The following is a 16,318-nucleotide window of genomic DNA, read 5'->3' on the forward strand; positions in this document are numbered from 1 at the left end:
ATATAATATTTATAGGGTGTTTCGTCCTTCGGTTAACCGAAGCCTTCTTTGCGGCCTGGCGTCTGCCCATTTTGGGTGCCGCTTTTTGATTTATGCGCCCCTCACTCCCTGATAGCGATTCCCAATCCGATTTCGTTGACAGGCCGCGCATGATCCAGCGACTGGTGGCCGGCCACATCCACAATTCGCAGGGCCACTCCACGTACGAGGTGTCGGCGGTGAGTGCCAACAGCTCCTCGTCCACTTATGGTCCTTCGACGACTGCGAGGAGCAGCTTCACCTCGACAACCACAACCACGACGACGAGGCAACCTCCGTTGCGGGGCAAGGCGAGCAGCAGTTACCGACTGGCCAAGCCCTCGAGCAGGCCGAGATTGAGCAGCACAGTGGCCACCACGCGGTTCAGCCATCCGCCGAGCACCTCGCGATCAACCACCCCACTCCCGCCTCCCAGATCCAACACCCCCAGAACCAACACCCCCCGTCCAAATCCAAATGATTTCCCCGACGACGACGACGAGGCGCTGCTCAACGAACCCGACGACTTCGACAACTGGGACAACGGCATCCTGCGGCTGAGCGCCGGCTCCGGCAAGGAGGCGGAGGCACCGGCCAAGAAGCCGCCCAAGGAGGAGCAGAAGAAGACGCTGGCGGACCAGGTGCGGGACGGCAAGTACGGCCTGATCGAGCGGGAGCTCTTCCGCCGTGTGCCCAAGCGACCGGGAGTGCTGAGCTATGCCCGGAATTCGGAGGTGCCGCTGGACAACGAACGGAACTACGGCGGTCTCAACGAGGAGGACATCTGGCTGGCCGAGGACCATCTGCTGGTGATCAAGGGCGGCGCTTTGAACGAGGAGGCCGAGGACAATCAGCAGGGACCCTGGCCGGCCATCGATGACTACGATGCGCCCGGGAGACAGATCAAATTGCCAGCGAATCCGGCGGTGCCGCCTCCATTTCCCGTGCAGCTCGAACCGCACGGCCCGCTGCAGCTTATCCGAGATAATCAACTCGAGATCCTCCGTCCGGCGACTGGCAATGCAACGCTATCCGCTAAGGCCGCCCACCACCAGGGCCACCAAGGCGCCGCCCCTGAAAATCTCGCATCGCATCCTGTTGCCCGGACGGGAGCGACTGCAGCATCTCCGGCAGCTAGGTCCCCGGATGCCCCTGGTACCCCGGTTGCCCCTGAAGCCCCGGCCTACGTCTATCCGGCGCCCTATGCCCCCTGGCTGCTCTACCCCAACGACACGGTGGCGTCCAAGGGTCTGCTGAGGAGTCCACCGCTCCTGGGTCCCTGGCTGATCAACGGGCTGAATGGGAACGGCTCCTTGGCGGGGGATTCGCCGCTGCCGGGGAATGTGAGCGACTTCGACGAGGACGATCCCTCGCTGTACTATCCGCCGGCGTATACGTTTGTGTACAAGAGCAACTACTCGAATCCGGTGCCGCCTGGACCTCTGGTGCCGGGCATAGTCCTGCCCCCACCGCCGGATCACTTCAGCCGACTGGAGGGCAGTGCCGGCTCCACCAGGCGACCACCGTCGGCTCCCAGTAGCAGCACCACCACGAGCAGTACGACAACTAGCAGTACGACAACGAGCAGCACTACTACTACAACGACGACGACCAGGCCACCAGTGCACCTGCCGGCGATCAGGACCTCCTACAAGCCCAAGTACAATGCCATCACCTATCTGCCGCCGCCGCCGCGACAGAGTGCACCCAAGTACGTGGAGCGGGTGCCCGTTCCGGTGGCCGTGCCCATACCCATCTACCCCGTCAACTACACCCCGCGGCCGCAGCTCGTCTTCGTGCCCAGCTCCAGTTCCAGCTCCACGGAGGGCAGTCGCCAGGAGCAGTCGCAGTCGCCGCTGGATCCGCCGCTCTCCAAGGCCAATCCCATCTACTACGAGTACTTCGAGGCCAAGCGGCAGCCGGGCTCCATCAAGTCCAACGTCATCGACGACTTCCTGGCCACAAAGCCACCCAAGCGGCACCATCACCATCAGCATCAGGATCGCCTACAGCACTACAAGGCATCGCCGAGTCCTGCGAACGATGTGGCCCCCGAGGTGGTCAACATCACGCCCAAGCCCAGGAACGCCCAGCTGCAGCTCCACGCGGAGTACGAGGCTTCTCTGGGGCAGCTGCTGCGGAGCAACCTCATCTCGCCGCCGGGAGCAGTTAACTCGGGCCGATTCCAGGTATGTGTGTCCTTTGAGTCCTTTCAATGGATTAGCTGATTAGGGATCAACCAGGTCCATGGAAAATTGTTCCACCTTTTGAAAGGAAATAAGAAATATTCATTTTTTCTTAATTTTTATAGAATTGTTTTTTTTTTTAATTTTGTATTTATTTTTCGATTTCATAAAGCAACCGAAAATCATATAAATTTAATGGGGCATAACTAAGCTTGAAACTTGCTTGACATATTAAAATACAGTCACAGAGCGCTACTGAAAAAAGGTTTATCTTTTAAAGTAAATCTTATTTTTTTAAATGCGTTATATGGCGACCATATTTTTATGTATATAATATTTCATATTTCAAATGCAGAACGATTCCTTTTTTTGTAACGGCTTGTGCCAATAACAACCTTTTAAATAGATGAAAAACCATGTTGCTTTATTTTAAGATTTATTACGTTCTATATTTTAGCCCCTTTTTTTAACATTTTTTCGGTTTTGTTCCAAAGGACTTTATTTTAAAGTGAAGCAGCCCTGAAATGTAGGCAATATCAAATCGATATGCTATTGGCCTTCAGCGCCATCTATGATTAACTCTGTGTAGCTTAAGACAGTAAGACCATTATCAGCTTGTATTATGCGGTGTTCCCAAACAGCGAGCTTTTGTCAGTCATTCGCTGGTGGTTTCAGTATGACCAGTTCTGTCTTTATATTTAACACAAATCCGAAAAGTATGCAGCACTTTATCAGTCAAAAAATATTAAGTCTTAAGTCATTTGGCGGGAAGTTTGAAATACGCCACACAATGTTTGTAGTTTTTTGGCATCAGAAATAGAGATTAAAACTTTGGCAACAAACATTGTGGAGCGAATAGTTTTTCCTTTGACTGGTTATCTTACAAAAACTAAACAAAAGAATAAATGCTTATTAATACTCCCTAAACACATGTTAAAATACTGTAAAATATTATTATAAATCTGTGCTTGCAGCCGCCCGACTTCGACAAGCAGCCCTTCCTGCCCATGGTGAACTACAGTGCGGACGAGCAGGACCAGAACGCTTTCAAGGCAATCGTCTACCAGCCTTCCGGCCAAAGACAGCGTCACTTGCGCGTGGGCAAGCAGCATCAGCAGCTCCAGCTGGATCCCAATCTGGAGACCTCGCCACAGGACTCTTACCTGCCGGGTCGTCACTTCCGCGTGGGGAAGCAGCATCAGCAGCATCAGCAGCATCAGCAACACCAGCAGATCTACGATCCCCAGATCTACAGCACTCCAGTGCCCGTTCCAGTTCCCCAGTTCGTGGAGGATCCCCAGCAACTGAGGCCGCCTTCGCCGGTGCAATCGAATCCCCTGCACTTCTGGCAGCGACCTCCGCCGCAATTCAAGCGGGTACGACCCAGCAGCAAACAGGGTCACCCGCATCCGCATTCGCATCCGCACTCGCATCCCCATCCGCATCCGCACTATCCGCCGTACTATGTGCCCGGCTATCCGAGTGCCCCGTCCGGCGGGGGAGAGCCCCTCTACCGCCTGGTGCCCGTGGCCCAGCACAAGCACTGGCGCTCCAAGCAGCCACAGTCGCAGTCGCAGTCGCCGGTGCAGGTGCAGTCGCAGCCCATCCAGGTGCAGGGCCAGGTGCCGAACCAGGGCTATCCCGATCGGAGCGTTAACATAGGCCACAGCCTGGCCGGTGACATCCTGGTCAACTACAACACCAACAATCAGTTCAATCCGCAGGCGGAACTGGTGCCACAGGCCCAGTTGGCGGCACCACCTCCTCCGCTTTCCTACCAGGCTCAAACTGGCCAGTCCTTGTGGTCCGAAAGGGAGAGGGAAAGAGAGAGGGAGAGGGAGCGGGACAGGGACAGGGATAGGGAGCGATCGGTGAGGCAGTCAAGGGAACAGCAGTAGCTGCACATCCATGTATATCATAATCCGAACAATCATGTCGATAATGATGGTTTCTATGTCATTGATAAACGTAGTGTCAAAATGTGATCTATAGGGAGGCCAATCCGCTATCGAATCCCAGCCTAGACGACAACTTTCTTAGAAACTAGAAAAATATGTTTTTCTTTTTCATTTAATCCCATTTCAATTGGGTTACTCAATGTGTGTTTAAACTTTGAAGCCCCCATTAACTACCCAAAAACCCCGATAATGGTCTCACTTTCGCTGTTTCAACAATTCTATATTTTGTGATTTAAGTTTTGGGCTCATTCAAATGGTATTTCTGTGTCTTACATGTGAGGATATACTCTAGAAATCATTAATTTTGTTCATTTTCTATGGTTGTTTAATTGTCTTCTTGTTTTGGAAACAGTTTGTTTTTTGTTTGGCTCTTCCATTTTGACTTTCATTTTGCATCCAATTAACAATTTGCTACCACTAACATATAGTTACGTTATGTAGAGCTGGTCATTTAAGAGATAAACCCCGATTTGGTCCTACTTCAATCTCTCGATGGCGATCGATAATCGATATATATCGCCCATTGCGGACAGAGTTGCAAGAAGCATACACACACATATATTATATATATATTTATACCATATATATATATAAGTACCTATATCCCTATGCGGTAAATATATATTCAGAAACCTATGTAAATAATAAACGAGTGTGGGCGCTACCGACACCACTTAGTCTTAGGGGCAGTAAAATACAGTAAAATACATAAATATATATACAATATCAATACCTGTAGGAACGGAGGTTGCTTCGTTAAGCCCTAGCTATCTGTTTTATCCTGCACACACAAACTATATGTATTATTTTTTTCTATTTATTATAATCTGTTTTTGAATGTTTTCCAAAATCATTGCAAAACTTTGTATAAAAGCCATAACAACTAAGGTCACTATAAGTTAAAATCACGCTATGCAACTAATGAAAACTATGCGTTAATTATATCTTTAGTTTGGATACCATCCATATAAATATATATATATTTTTTTTTGTTAATTGTAAACGAATAAAATAATTTGTAGACGCAAATTCTTATTATCGAAATAAAGCAAATTCAAAATAAAGTGTTTCGCGTTGGGTGGATGGAAATCAAGGAAATCCAAAATATAGTATTGATATTTAAAGAGGTTTTCGAAATAAACATTGACTTTAATATCGTATTTACTGATATTCACCCGAATATATATTTTCTCTTTCATCATTATAATAATACCTAAATACCAATCACTATTCCCTTGCAATATTTCTCGATATCTTATCGGATATTCGTTATCGATACACAACAGCTGGCAGGATGTAAACAACGGTATTGAGGCATGCGCAGGACGAAAAGAGAGCGGAAGAGCGGGCCGAAAGAGAGCGAGAGAGAGAGCTTATGGGGTAGGAAGGACAAAAATCGATGAAGGACTATCAGCAGGAAGCTCTAAGGAGCCGATTGACTTTGGGCCGTAAAATGATTACGGGCTAAAAGCTAAAAAACACGTCGCGCGAGAGCGAGAGAGGGCTAAAGAGGGACAGAGACGGGGAGAGAGAGGAAGAGAGAGATAGGAACAAGGAGCAACAGCAAACAGCAAGCAAAAACTGGGAAAAGTCCCTGCTGAAAATATAAAACATCTATTCAATTAACAAATTTCTAAAAATCTATAAAATAATAATAAAAAAAGAAAAACTGCTGGGGCATTATAAAAAACTAGCCATCACCTTGTGTGCGTGTGTGTGTGTGTGTGTCATAACTCCAAAAAATTTCAAGCATACAGGAAAAAAAAAAAAAAAAACGGCGAAAGAAAAGGAAACAGGAAAAAAGAAAGCGAAGTGAAAAGCGAGGAGGAGTGGGTGGAAAACGCTGGGGAAAATGGCAGTAAAAAAGGCAAAATGACCCCTAGAAGTTAAATAAAAAATCTTTTTTGCCATCAAATTGATTCACACACACACACACACACACACACGCGCGCACACACACACGCACTCACGCACACACAGGATAGTTGGGAGAAGAGCAGCCCGCCCCCCCGTTTTAAAAGCAGCAGCCACTCTCCCCCCCGCCCCCCTTAAACGAGCAGCCGGCACCCACGCCCCTGGCCAGCGTTTAAAAATAGCACATACCACAGCTCTGGAAATCGAATATCCCTGGAGCGGCGTTCGAGGAGCGAGAAAATGGTAACGATGAACTCGGAGGCGGACAAAACACAAGCCACCAATGCCAGCAGCACCGCAGCGCCGGCGAAGACGGACTGCAGCAGCAGCAGCAGCAGCGATCCGCTGGCGGTCACCATTCCGGAGGAGGCGCAGTCCAGCGGAGGAGCTGGCGGCGCTGGAGGCACCCCCTCGCCACTGCCCAATGGCAGTAAGAGTGGAGGTGGTAGTGGCTACCTGGACACCGAAGGGTCACCGGCACTGGCCACAGAATCAGTAGCAGCAACAGGAGGAACACCCATGGAAACGGCTTCCCCGCCAGCAACAAATGCAACCACCGCATCCACCGCATCCGCATCCGCATCTACATCCACATCCACAGCCACCTCCACATCCACCTCCACAGCCACCTCCATAACTTCGGGAGCCAAGAGCGCCGCCGTGACCGCCACCACCTCCTCCTCCGCCACCTCCTCGTCGACGGCAGCAGCGGCGTCGGCGGGCGGAAAGCAGAGCGGCGGCGGCAGCGGCGGAAGCGGCGGTCTGCTGACCGTCAGCGGGAACCACCACCACCACCACCACAGCCCCCATCCGCAGCAGTCGTCGGCGGGACAGTCGGCCTCCCAGCCGCCCCCCGCCGCCCACATCCTCGGCCCTCGCCGTGCCCGCCGCCTCGCACCATCAACGCGGTGGCAAGAACGAAGATGCACCCAACATACTAGTGTACAAAAAGGTAATTGCCCCGAACATTCACAACTTAAGCCACCTCCTGCCACTAAAAATAATTGATTTAACCTGGTTTTTACTAACCACCATGTAAATAATACATACCTTTAATCGAACCGATCAATACTTCAAGATGGAAAACTTCAAGTTATAGGAATTCGACTGTAAAGTCAGATTTGCATAAAAACAAAAACTTTTAGACGTTAAAAAACATTTTCAATTTGTATAGGCTGACAAAAAATATAGTCTGTTATTTCAGTATTACAATTAGTAAAAGTTGCTAAAATATAGTGATTGTAAATTTATACAAATTTATGAAATTTAAAAAGGTCAGCTTTGGATTTACCACATTATGCTTCTTAAATTGAAAATTACTATTTATTATTAATTTTGTATTACCTATTATTTATTTATTTCAATATTAAAATGACAATGTAGTCAATTTCATGTTGGTTTCAAAAGTGTGAACAATTGAATCATAAGGAACTAGTTTTATTTTATTTTATTTTAATATTAGGTTAATGTTTAAAATTAAGACCTTCTTGCTAACTTTGTCCGCCAATATAATGATACTAACTAACCCCTGAAAACCCTGTGAATCCAGATGGAGGCCATAATCGAGAAGATGCAGGCGGAGTCGACGGGCGTGGCCGTGCGCACGGTGAAGGCGTTCATGAGCAAGGTGCCGTCGGTGTTCACCGGAGCGGATCTGGTGGCCTGGATCCTCAAGAACTTCGACGTGGAGGACGTGACGGAGGCGCTGCACTTCGCCCACCTGCTCAGCTCCCACGGCTACATCTTCCCCATCGACGATCATGCGCTGACCGTGAAGAACGACGGCACCTTCTACAGGTGAGTTCCCATCCTGCAGGACATTCCCTCTGGATATGTAAGATCTATTCCTTTCCGACAGATTCCAGACGCCCTACTTTTGGCCCTCGAATTGCTGGGAGCCCGAGAATACGGACTATGCCGTCTACCTCTGCAAACGCACCATGCAGAACAAGACGCGCCTCGAGTTGGCCGACTACGAGGCCGAGAATCTGGCCAAGCTGCAGAAGATGTTCTCCAGGAAGTGGGAGTTCATATTCATGCAGGTGGGTTTTCGTACAAATTAGCATATCCCCATTACTTATTCCCATTTTATTGTGGGAGGTAAATGCCATTTTACACCTCTATCATTTGAGTTCATGTTCTTCAAAGTTGAATTAGCATGTACATACATCATGTGGCTATTTTTTTGTTAATAAAAGTAAAAAAGTGTATATTTATTGCAAAACTTAACTTAAGGTATAGTGCTACCTATGTGACAGCTTGAGCAGGTTGTAAATATAGGGGATAACAAATTTTAGGTATAACAGATTATACGAGATATATATTTAATTTCTATTTTAATTCCCTTAAATGTATTTATTTAAGGAATGATTTTTATCTTGCCTGATAATGTCATATAAGTATTTTAAATTCAAGATTGTCTTGTTCATTTCATAATTTATCAAAATAAATATCCTTTTTCATTGCTTAACCAGTTTAGATAAAATAAAACGGATAGTTTTAGATAAAGTGTAAATCAAACATCGGTTTTAAAATGGCACATAAAGTCCTTAATGTGATTTCAATAACAGCTTTATTGTTGATTTGTATTACTCTTGTCTGTATATCTCATTTTGTATTTCTTGTATTTAATTTTTCATAACAAGTCACATATAAATAAATATGAAATACATTTCCACCCAGGCCGAATCGCAGAGCAAGGTGGCCAAGAAGCGGGACAAGCTGGAGCGGAAGGTGCTGGACTCGCAGGAGCGGGCCTTCTGGGATGTCCACCGGCCGATGCCCGGCTGCGTCAACACCACCGAGATCGACATCAAGAAGGCCTACAGGCGAGGGGGCTCCAGCCATGGAACCGGATCCGCCGGCGCCTCCTTGGCCAAGAATCCCGTCGAGCAACTCACGCGGATCATCGCCCTGCGCAAACAGAAGCTCGAGCGGCGCACAATCAAAGTGTCCAAGGCGGCCGAGGCGTGAGTTTACCATAAATATAATTAATTATAATAACTATAACAATTAACTATTATTCCAACAGTCTGGTTGCCTACTACGATCAGTACAATGAGTTCGATTACTTTATAACCTCGCCGGAGCTGCCGAATCCTTGGCAAACAGACAGCACCGAAATGTGGGATACGGAGAAGAATAGGTGGGATATATATTCATTGGAAAATGATAACATATGTTTACTTATAGTAATAAATTAATTAAAATTAATCACTAATTCTCTGACCCACAGCAAAGAAGTTCCTGTGCGGCGCGTGAAGCGCTGGGCATTCAGTTTGCGCGAGTTGCTCAACGATGCCATTGGACGCGAGCAGTTCACCAAGTTCTTGGAGAAGGAGTACAGCGGCGAAAACCTCAAGTGAGTGCCAAGGAAAATTTTATAAATTTACATAAACTCTTCTTTATCAAGAGTTTTCTTTCCCATAAACAAATTCCTTTTGGTGCCTTTAAAAATAAGGCTAAAGAAAAAGAGAGAGAGAGAGACTCTTTACAACATAATTGGTTAGGCTTTACCTCATCAGTTACCAATTCCTTTTGCCAGCTTACAAAGGCGGAAAATAAACAGAATAACTTCAAAATAAAAACAAATGCTTAATGAAATTAGATCATTTTAGTATACATATACGTTTGCCTTTAAAATGGTTTATCATGTATTAAAATCTTACTAATTCACTTGTATTTTACTAATTCCCTTGTATAATTCACTTGTATTTTAATAAGATCAATGATGTTTTAATCTTACTAATTCACTTGTATTTTACTGATACAATTGTGATTATATATCAGACATAATAACTGAGACAACTATTTTATACACAGAGACAACTAGCAAAAATTTTTGGTGCCACAGCTGGGCTAAAACATTTTTAAAAGTAAAGGCGTTTTACTTTACTTACACTTTTTTTTGTACTTATATTTTTTAAAGTGTTTTATCTTATTTTTAACGTGTTTTTTCCCTGTTCTAGCAACTAAAGCGTCAAATTTTATAGCATACTTTTCTGTGTTTATTTATTATTATTTTTTTTTTTTAATATTATTTATTTGTAAACTAGAGCCCGTACAATCTCTGTGTTTATTAAGTAGATGAGAATATTTTATCATCCGGCTAATGAATACCTCTGCAACCCTTTTCAGATTCTGGGAGTCGGTGCAGGAGATGAAGGCGCTGCCGCAGTCGGAGATCAAGGAGGCGATCCAGAAGATCTGGCAGGAGTTCCTGGCCCCCGAGGCGCCCTGTCCGGTGAACGTGGACTCGAAGTCGGTGGAGCTGGCCCGCGAGGCGGTCAGTTCGCCCAGTGGCCCCAATCGGTGGTGCTTCGACGTGGCAGCCTCCCACGTGTACCACCTGATGAAGAGCGACTCGTACTCGCGGTATCTGCGATCCGACATGTACAAGGACTACCTGAACTGCTCGCGCAAGAAGATCAAGTCGATACCGAATCTGTTTGGGGTGAAACGTTGAGATACGCTGCGGGGATTCCCCGTCATCGCAGTTGGCTAGGAGCGGGGAATTACCACATGTACTCTGTAGGCCCAGTACTCATAGTGTATGCCTAATTTGTGTGTACTTAAGCGTTGTTACTTACTCAGTTCTCTGCCACTGTGTTTACTCACCGATGTTTGATTGATTGATTGATTGTTTGTTGATTGATTATGCGTTACCTCAAAGTGCCCCGTCCCCCGCCCCCCTCCCCCACTCCCCCCTTTCTACCACTAAATCCCCATAGCAGCCCTGTCGTTCTCTAGCTGTCTCCCTCTTAATCAGACGAAAAGGAAACACCACTTAAGATGAAAATAAAAAACTGCCAAAGGCTTGAATGGGAACTACAAAATAACGAATACTGGAGGTTTGTCCAAATCGACGGAGATTTTAAAACAATTAATCAAAAGTAGGCATTGATTCATAACTAGGGAACTAATTCCGCCACCGTTAAAAAATATCTTGAAATTCGCCAGCCATTATCTAAACTTGACATTGAAAAAAGAAGAAAAAATTTCAAAATTTTAAAAGATTTAGCCTATTTTGGGACCTCTATAATTGTTTTAAACTCTCTTGCGATTTTCTAATAGGCCATCCTGAATTTATGTATTTAAATAACCGAAAACGAAAAGTTGAAGTCGAAACACAACACCAACAACCGCCGAGACCTTATTCTCATACTCATAAAATACAAGCAAATACGAATTATTAATTATTAACCGAAAAGCAAATCAATTGTAATCGAAGACACCAAGAAAATATGAAGAAAAACTCAAGAAAACCACTAGTAAATGTCAAACTGTAACCGAAAAACACCAAAACACGCAAATGCAGAAAATCCACGACCTTAAGAGGAGTATTCAAATTAAGAGAATTAGCTTAAAAATTGAAAAAGAAGACGAAATTCTTACGTAAATCTAAAATTAAAAACTAAACATGACAGGCAGCTTTTGTCAGCGTGTGACATAGCATTCAGCTTTTCAGGCGATTAGCACGAACGATCCTCCCATAAAACCCATCTGAAAAATGTGAACAAATTGTTGACTTAAGTTCCTTTATCACCGTTACTTGGTGTCTCTTTTCAAAAATCCTTCGCTCACTCTCTCTTTCTCACACACACACACACACGCACGGTGTTTTGCATACCCCCACACACACACTCACATATCGTTAAGGCGCCAGAAAAATGATAACAAAGATTTTAATCGAAAAATAATATTTTTTTGTCGCTCACTGTGCGCGCTTTTGTGTATGAGCAAGGGAGAGGGCAAATGCGTTTTTTTTTTCTAGTAAATGTTTAGAATAAATTATGTTAATAATAGGCATTAAATTAATAGCATTATGTGTGGAAGGTCGAAAACGAGAGTGCGAGAGCCAAGTTCGGGTGGGCGAGAGGGGAGTGAGTAGGATAGATAGTGTGATAGCTTATAGGAAGTTAGATCAAAAGACAAAAACAAGTGAGCTTTACAAACAAATAAAGGGGCTAAAAAAAACTGGGGAGACGTGACAGCCCCAACGAACTTGGTTCCCTCGAAAATCTCTCCCAAAACATTTTCGGATTGGACGAACGGGGTAAACCTCGAAAAATATTACTAATACAGCTGCGGTCAAAACCATAGCAGTAAGGCCTGAAGAAAACATTTCAATAAGTGCCACCAAAACAAACTTTAAGATACAAAATAAAAAAAAATTAAAACTTTTGAAAGCAATCATCTGTAAGTTTGTGATAAAATAAAAAAAATCACTATGTAATCGGAGTTGACAAAATGAACAAAATATTAATGCTTAAAAACTAAAAATCTATTCACCATGATTGTTTTTGAACATACTAGCAACTTGGCTCAAAAATATAATTTAAAAAAAACAATGCAATGGGAAATAAAATACAAATTGATAGATCAACGTATTTATACGTATAATTTAATTTTCACTGTAAATAGACAACTCTGCCAGGGGATATGTTGATTTAAATATTATCTTTCTCTAAAATATGTCATACTACTATAGTTTTGACCGCAACTGTATTATAGTGAGCGCAGCTATATATTAATGTAAAACATCAAACTGATCCTAGGATCTTTCGGAATAGCAATTAGACTTAGATAAACTAAGGAACTTGGAACTTGGAACTATATTTACAGATGTAATTTGCACGCACACACAACACACTCATGCACTCATGCTGCCTTCTTTTGGGCTAAAAAATACAATGGATGCATAAGTCGGAGGCGTATTAAATGTATTTAATTAGGATCGCATTGTGTGTGTCTATCTTACTGTAACTGTAATCGTAATTGTAAATGGTGTCTACAAATTAACAAGCAAATAATAACTATAACTATACAATATAAAGTATACAGAATTCAGTAAAAGTAAAAGTAAAAGTAAAGATAAACTTAAAAGGTAAAACTAATAATTATAAATTACGATATAAACCATATATCTCGATGTGCGTCTGTGTGTTGGTAGTGACAAATTTAAATCGATTTCAAAATAGCCAAAGCTAAAACTAGAAGAAACAGGGAAACCCCCGTCTCACACACATAGTCCTTTGGCTTTCCACTGTTATCGTTTGCCAGATTATATATAATTACATATATATACATATAGGAACTGTTGGCCAACTGTTTTCCCCCCTTTAACTGTTCCAACGCCCCCACCTAAGAAAATAACCATTAAATGTAGCGGAAACTATAAAAACTCTAAACAAAATCGATGGGTAACTAATGGTTAGAAGAGACAAGTTTCCACTTGATTTGGAGAAACTAATTAAATCAAATAATCAAAAAAATATTCGATATATGTACGTGTACACAACTAACAACAGCAAAAACTTTTTAGGTTTAGCCATCAGCAAAAAATAAAATGAAAAACAACAACAAAAACAATAACTATTAAATAAACTACAACAACTGCAAGCAAGAAAAACTACAAAAACACAAAAAGTGGCCGCGTTTATTGTAAATTGTTCAGCAAGAAAAACAAAAAACCGAAGTAAATAAATAAAAGTGCAATTTAAGCAACAAAAACTAAAGTATAAAATAAATTAATTAAATTGTGACACAAACTAACAAAAACACAAACTTCAAAACAGAACGAATGCGTTTTATTTGTGGCTTTTTGCGATAAAAACATTTTTAAGGGTCTTTCGTTTCTTAGGATACAACTTGATTGAAAATTTTATAACGAATTTAATGACGTATGAGATTCCAACATTCGACCACTAATTCCCAGGTTTTTAATTAAAAAACAGGAAAATCGAGCTGATTTTTCCAGCAAAACCGCAAAATCAAATTGATTTTTTCAGGATTTGGCTAATCGAAAGTACGTTAAAACAAACTTATCATAATACCATATAAATCCAATGAGTTAATGTATTTTATGAGTAACACAGTTTGCTTCTTAATCACCCAAATAACTTCAGCTACATTTTTCATGATAAATCGGGAAAAAAAAACTTTTAAAATGGAAAATTCCCAATAAACTTACATGATTAATATGTCAAGGTAATTTTTTGTCACTTAAAGTAGGAAATTTTCCTGAGTAGTTATAAAAGTAGGTAGTTCTGTTGAAAACGTCTAATAGCCCCAAAACTGAAATCAAAGTATCCGTTGGGATCTGCCAAACCCAAGCCACCCACGTTCTGCCCCGCCTAACTGTTGTTTACTTAGTTTTTTTTTTGGTTTTTGGTTAATTTTTATTTTTACCAGCGAGGTCTTGCGATAAGCCTAAGCAACAACGACTTCCCGTCCCGCAGAGCGGCAATAAAGCTTGGCTGCCCCGTTATCAATTTGTCTCCCGGAATATGGCCAAGTTTATCGGGGGAAGCGACAACTTATCTAATTTGCTTTGGCAGGGCTTTTTGGCCAAGTCAAGATACAGATACGAATGGCTGTTCTGGTACAGATGCAGGTACGGATACAGATACAGAAGCATGGGACGTGACCAGCATTTTGCACAAGTTTTTGCCAAAGGGGATGCTATGTGATGGGAGGGGGGTGGTATGTCTAGAGGAGGCCGATCACGTTTTTACTATAAAACCTTAAATGGGACTATCCCCCTCTCTATTCCCAGGTTTCTCCGTTCTGCGTACCTGGAAAAGAGTGGCGATCGCGAGTCATTGCACTGACCATGTGTTCATCGAACTATCTATTTGTCTATATGTCTATACGGTAACGGTCCACCATCCTGCAACATCTCCCCCCTCCAGGGTGTCCATAGGTACTTGTCTATTTGACGCCTCATTCGGGGCATTGATAATCCATTGACCCACATTTATTTTAATTCCACCGATCACGAGTACGCATACAATACTACACAAAACAATATTTGGATGACGCAATCGCGTTTTATTGTTCAAGTTTGACAGATCAAAAAAAATTAGCCTGATAACGGAAAAGGTAAGGTACAGCGAAGCTTCCTATAGCAAACGCTTAAGCTATTCTAAAACATTCTAAAACAAACATTGCAAGTAAATAAAACCAGAAAGAAAAAAGCCTTACTTAAAACTTTGATGGTATTATTTATTTTTACCTTGATTATATTCATTAAAACGGTTAATTAGAAGTTTAATGAGTTTTTACACAATTTGTAAAGTCAACAAGTTCCATTTAAATCTCTTTTTAATATAAAAAACTACAATCTACACATTTTTCAATGGAACTATACAAATAGAGCACACGCATAGTGAATTCTTTATTTGCATAGCTTTAACTCTTTTATGGCATTTTTTTGCGTCTCACAAACATGATAGTAGCATGAACTGCTAATGAATGTTTATTTATTTTCTTCACTAAACCCTTAATCATCTTTTGGATCTAATTCCATTCCTGAAACCTAGATCCCCGCTAAGATTGTAAACCCAAGCCCACGATTAAAATAAGTCCTATAAACTTTTCTCGGAGCCCACTATCCAAAAAAAGACACAAATAAATACCAGTAAGTGCAAATTTCACCACTTGCCGCGTGGAGAATGTGGGGATAAAGATTAAGGAGTGGGAAGATAAGAGTGCAGAAGACCAAAGACCGAAGACAGAAGAGGTGTCTTCTTATCATTGCGTTCGTGTGTGCGTGTGCAGATCGTAAAGCTAGGACAACAACAACAGGCGTTGGCCCGTCGTCGCCTCAATGTGTCACATTGGCAATCAGATAACGATAACGGCATCTCTTATCACCAGGCTCCCGTGAAAGAGCGAGCGAGCGAACACCAGAAAAAAAAGAGCAGGAGAGCAAAGAATTGTGTAGAATTGCGAGGGCAGTCTTCGGCTCGCGTCACGATCCACACTTCGCCCGATGCCGATGATAATCGGTGACCTAGACTGTGCGAGAGGAAGAGAGCAAAACTAGTTTCATAGATATCCCCCATAGAGATGCTGCTTATATGTAAGTGACTCGTTCTGTGATTTTTTTCAGTGATCTTCGCAGGATCAGATCAAGGATATTACAACTAAAACAATTGCTTTGTTTTATACATTTTCAAATCAGTGATGCAGTTGCAGCAATCTCTAACAGAATTTTATCAGCTATTAATATATTTTTCAGGAATGCAAAAAAAAAAATTAAGAGAAAAAAAAGAGCAAAACCCGAAACCTTCAGGATTATATGCAAGAGTAATTGGATTGCTCAGAAGGCAGCGAAAAACAACACCTAAAAACGTTAAGGGATTTTCAAGAAGTATACACTCAAAGTATAAACGTTCAGTCTTCCGTACACATAAAACGAGAACTAATGATTATGTTTTATGTAATGAACTATAATTC

At 42.9% G+C, this 16,318-nt stretch overlaps 2 protein-coding genes across 2 annotated transcripts in view; both read left to right on the forward strand.

Annotated features, from left to right (window-relative positions):
• Positions 1–5,227, forward strand: part of LOC108048342 (atrophin-1) — a 44,510-nt gene extending 39,283 nt beyond the window's left edge. Inside the window, 2 exon segments of the mRNA XM_044461056.1 lie at positions 143–2,207; positions 3,179–5,227. Of these exon segments, the coding sequence (XP_044316991.1) occupies positions 143–2,207; positions 3,179–4,102 (2,989 nt within the window). The 3' untranslated portion in view covers positions 4,103–5,227.
• A 266-nt stretch (positions 5,228–5,493) lies between these two features.
• On the forward strand, positions 5,494–13,629 carry LOC108048349 (regulator of G-protein signaling 7). Its single transcript, XM_017128929.2, is given in 8 exon segments — positions 5,494–6,925; positions 6,927–7,028; positions 7,626–7,873; positions 7,935–8,118; positions 8,759–9,045; positions 9,108–9,221; positions 9,312–9,437; positions 10,214–13,629. Coding segments are annotated over 8 exon segments (1,998 nt in total). The 5' UTR covers positions 5,494–6,316; the 3' UTR covers positions 10,542–13,629.
• The last annotated feature ends 2,689 nt before the right edge of the window (positions 13,630–16,318 follow it).

Source organism: Drosophila rhopaloa, unplaced genomic scaffold (genome assembly GCF_018152115.1).
Source record: "Drosophila rhopaloa isolate 14029-0021.01 unplaced genomic scaffold, ASM1815211v1 contig_3, whole genome shotgun sequence".
Taxonomy (NCBI): domain Eukaryota; kingdom Metazoa; phylum Arthropoda; class Insecta; order Diptera; family Drosophilidae; genus Drosophila; species Drosophila rhopaloa.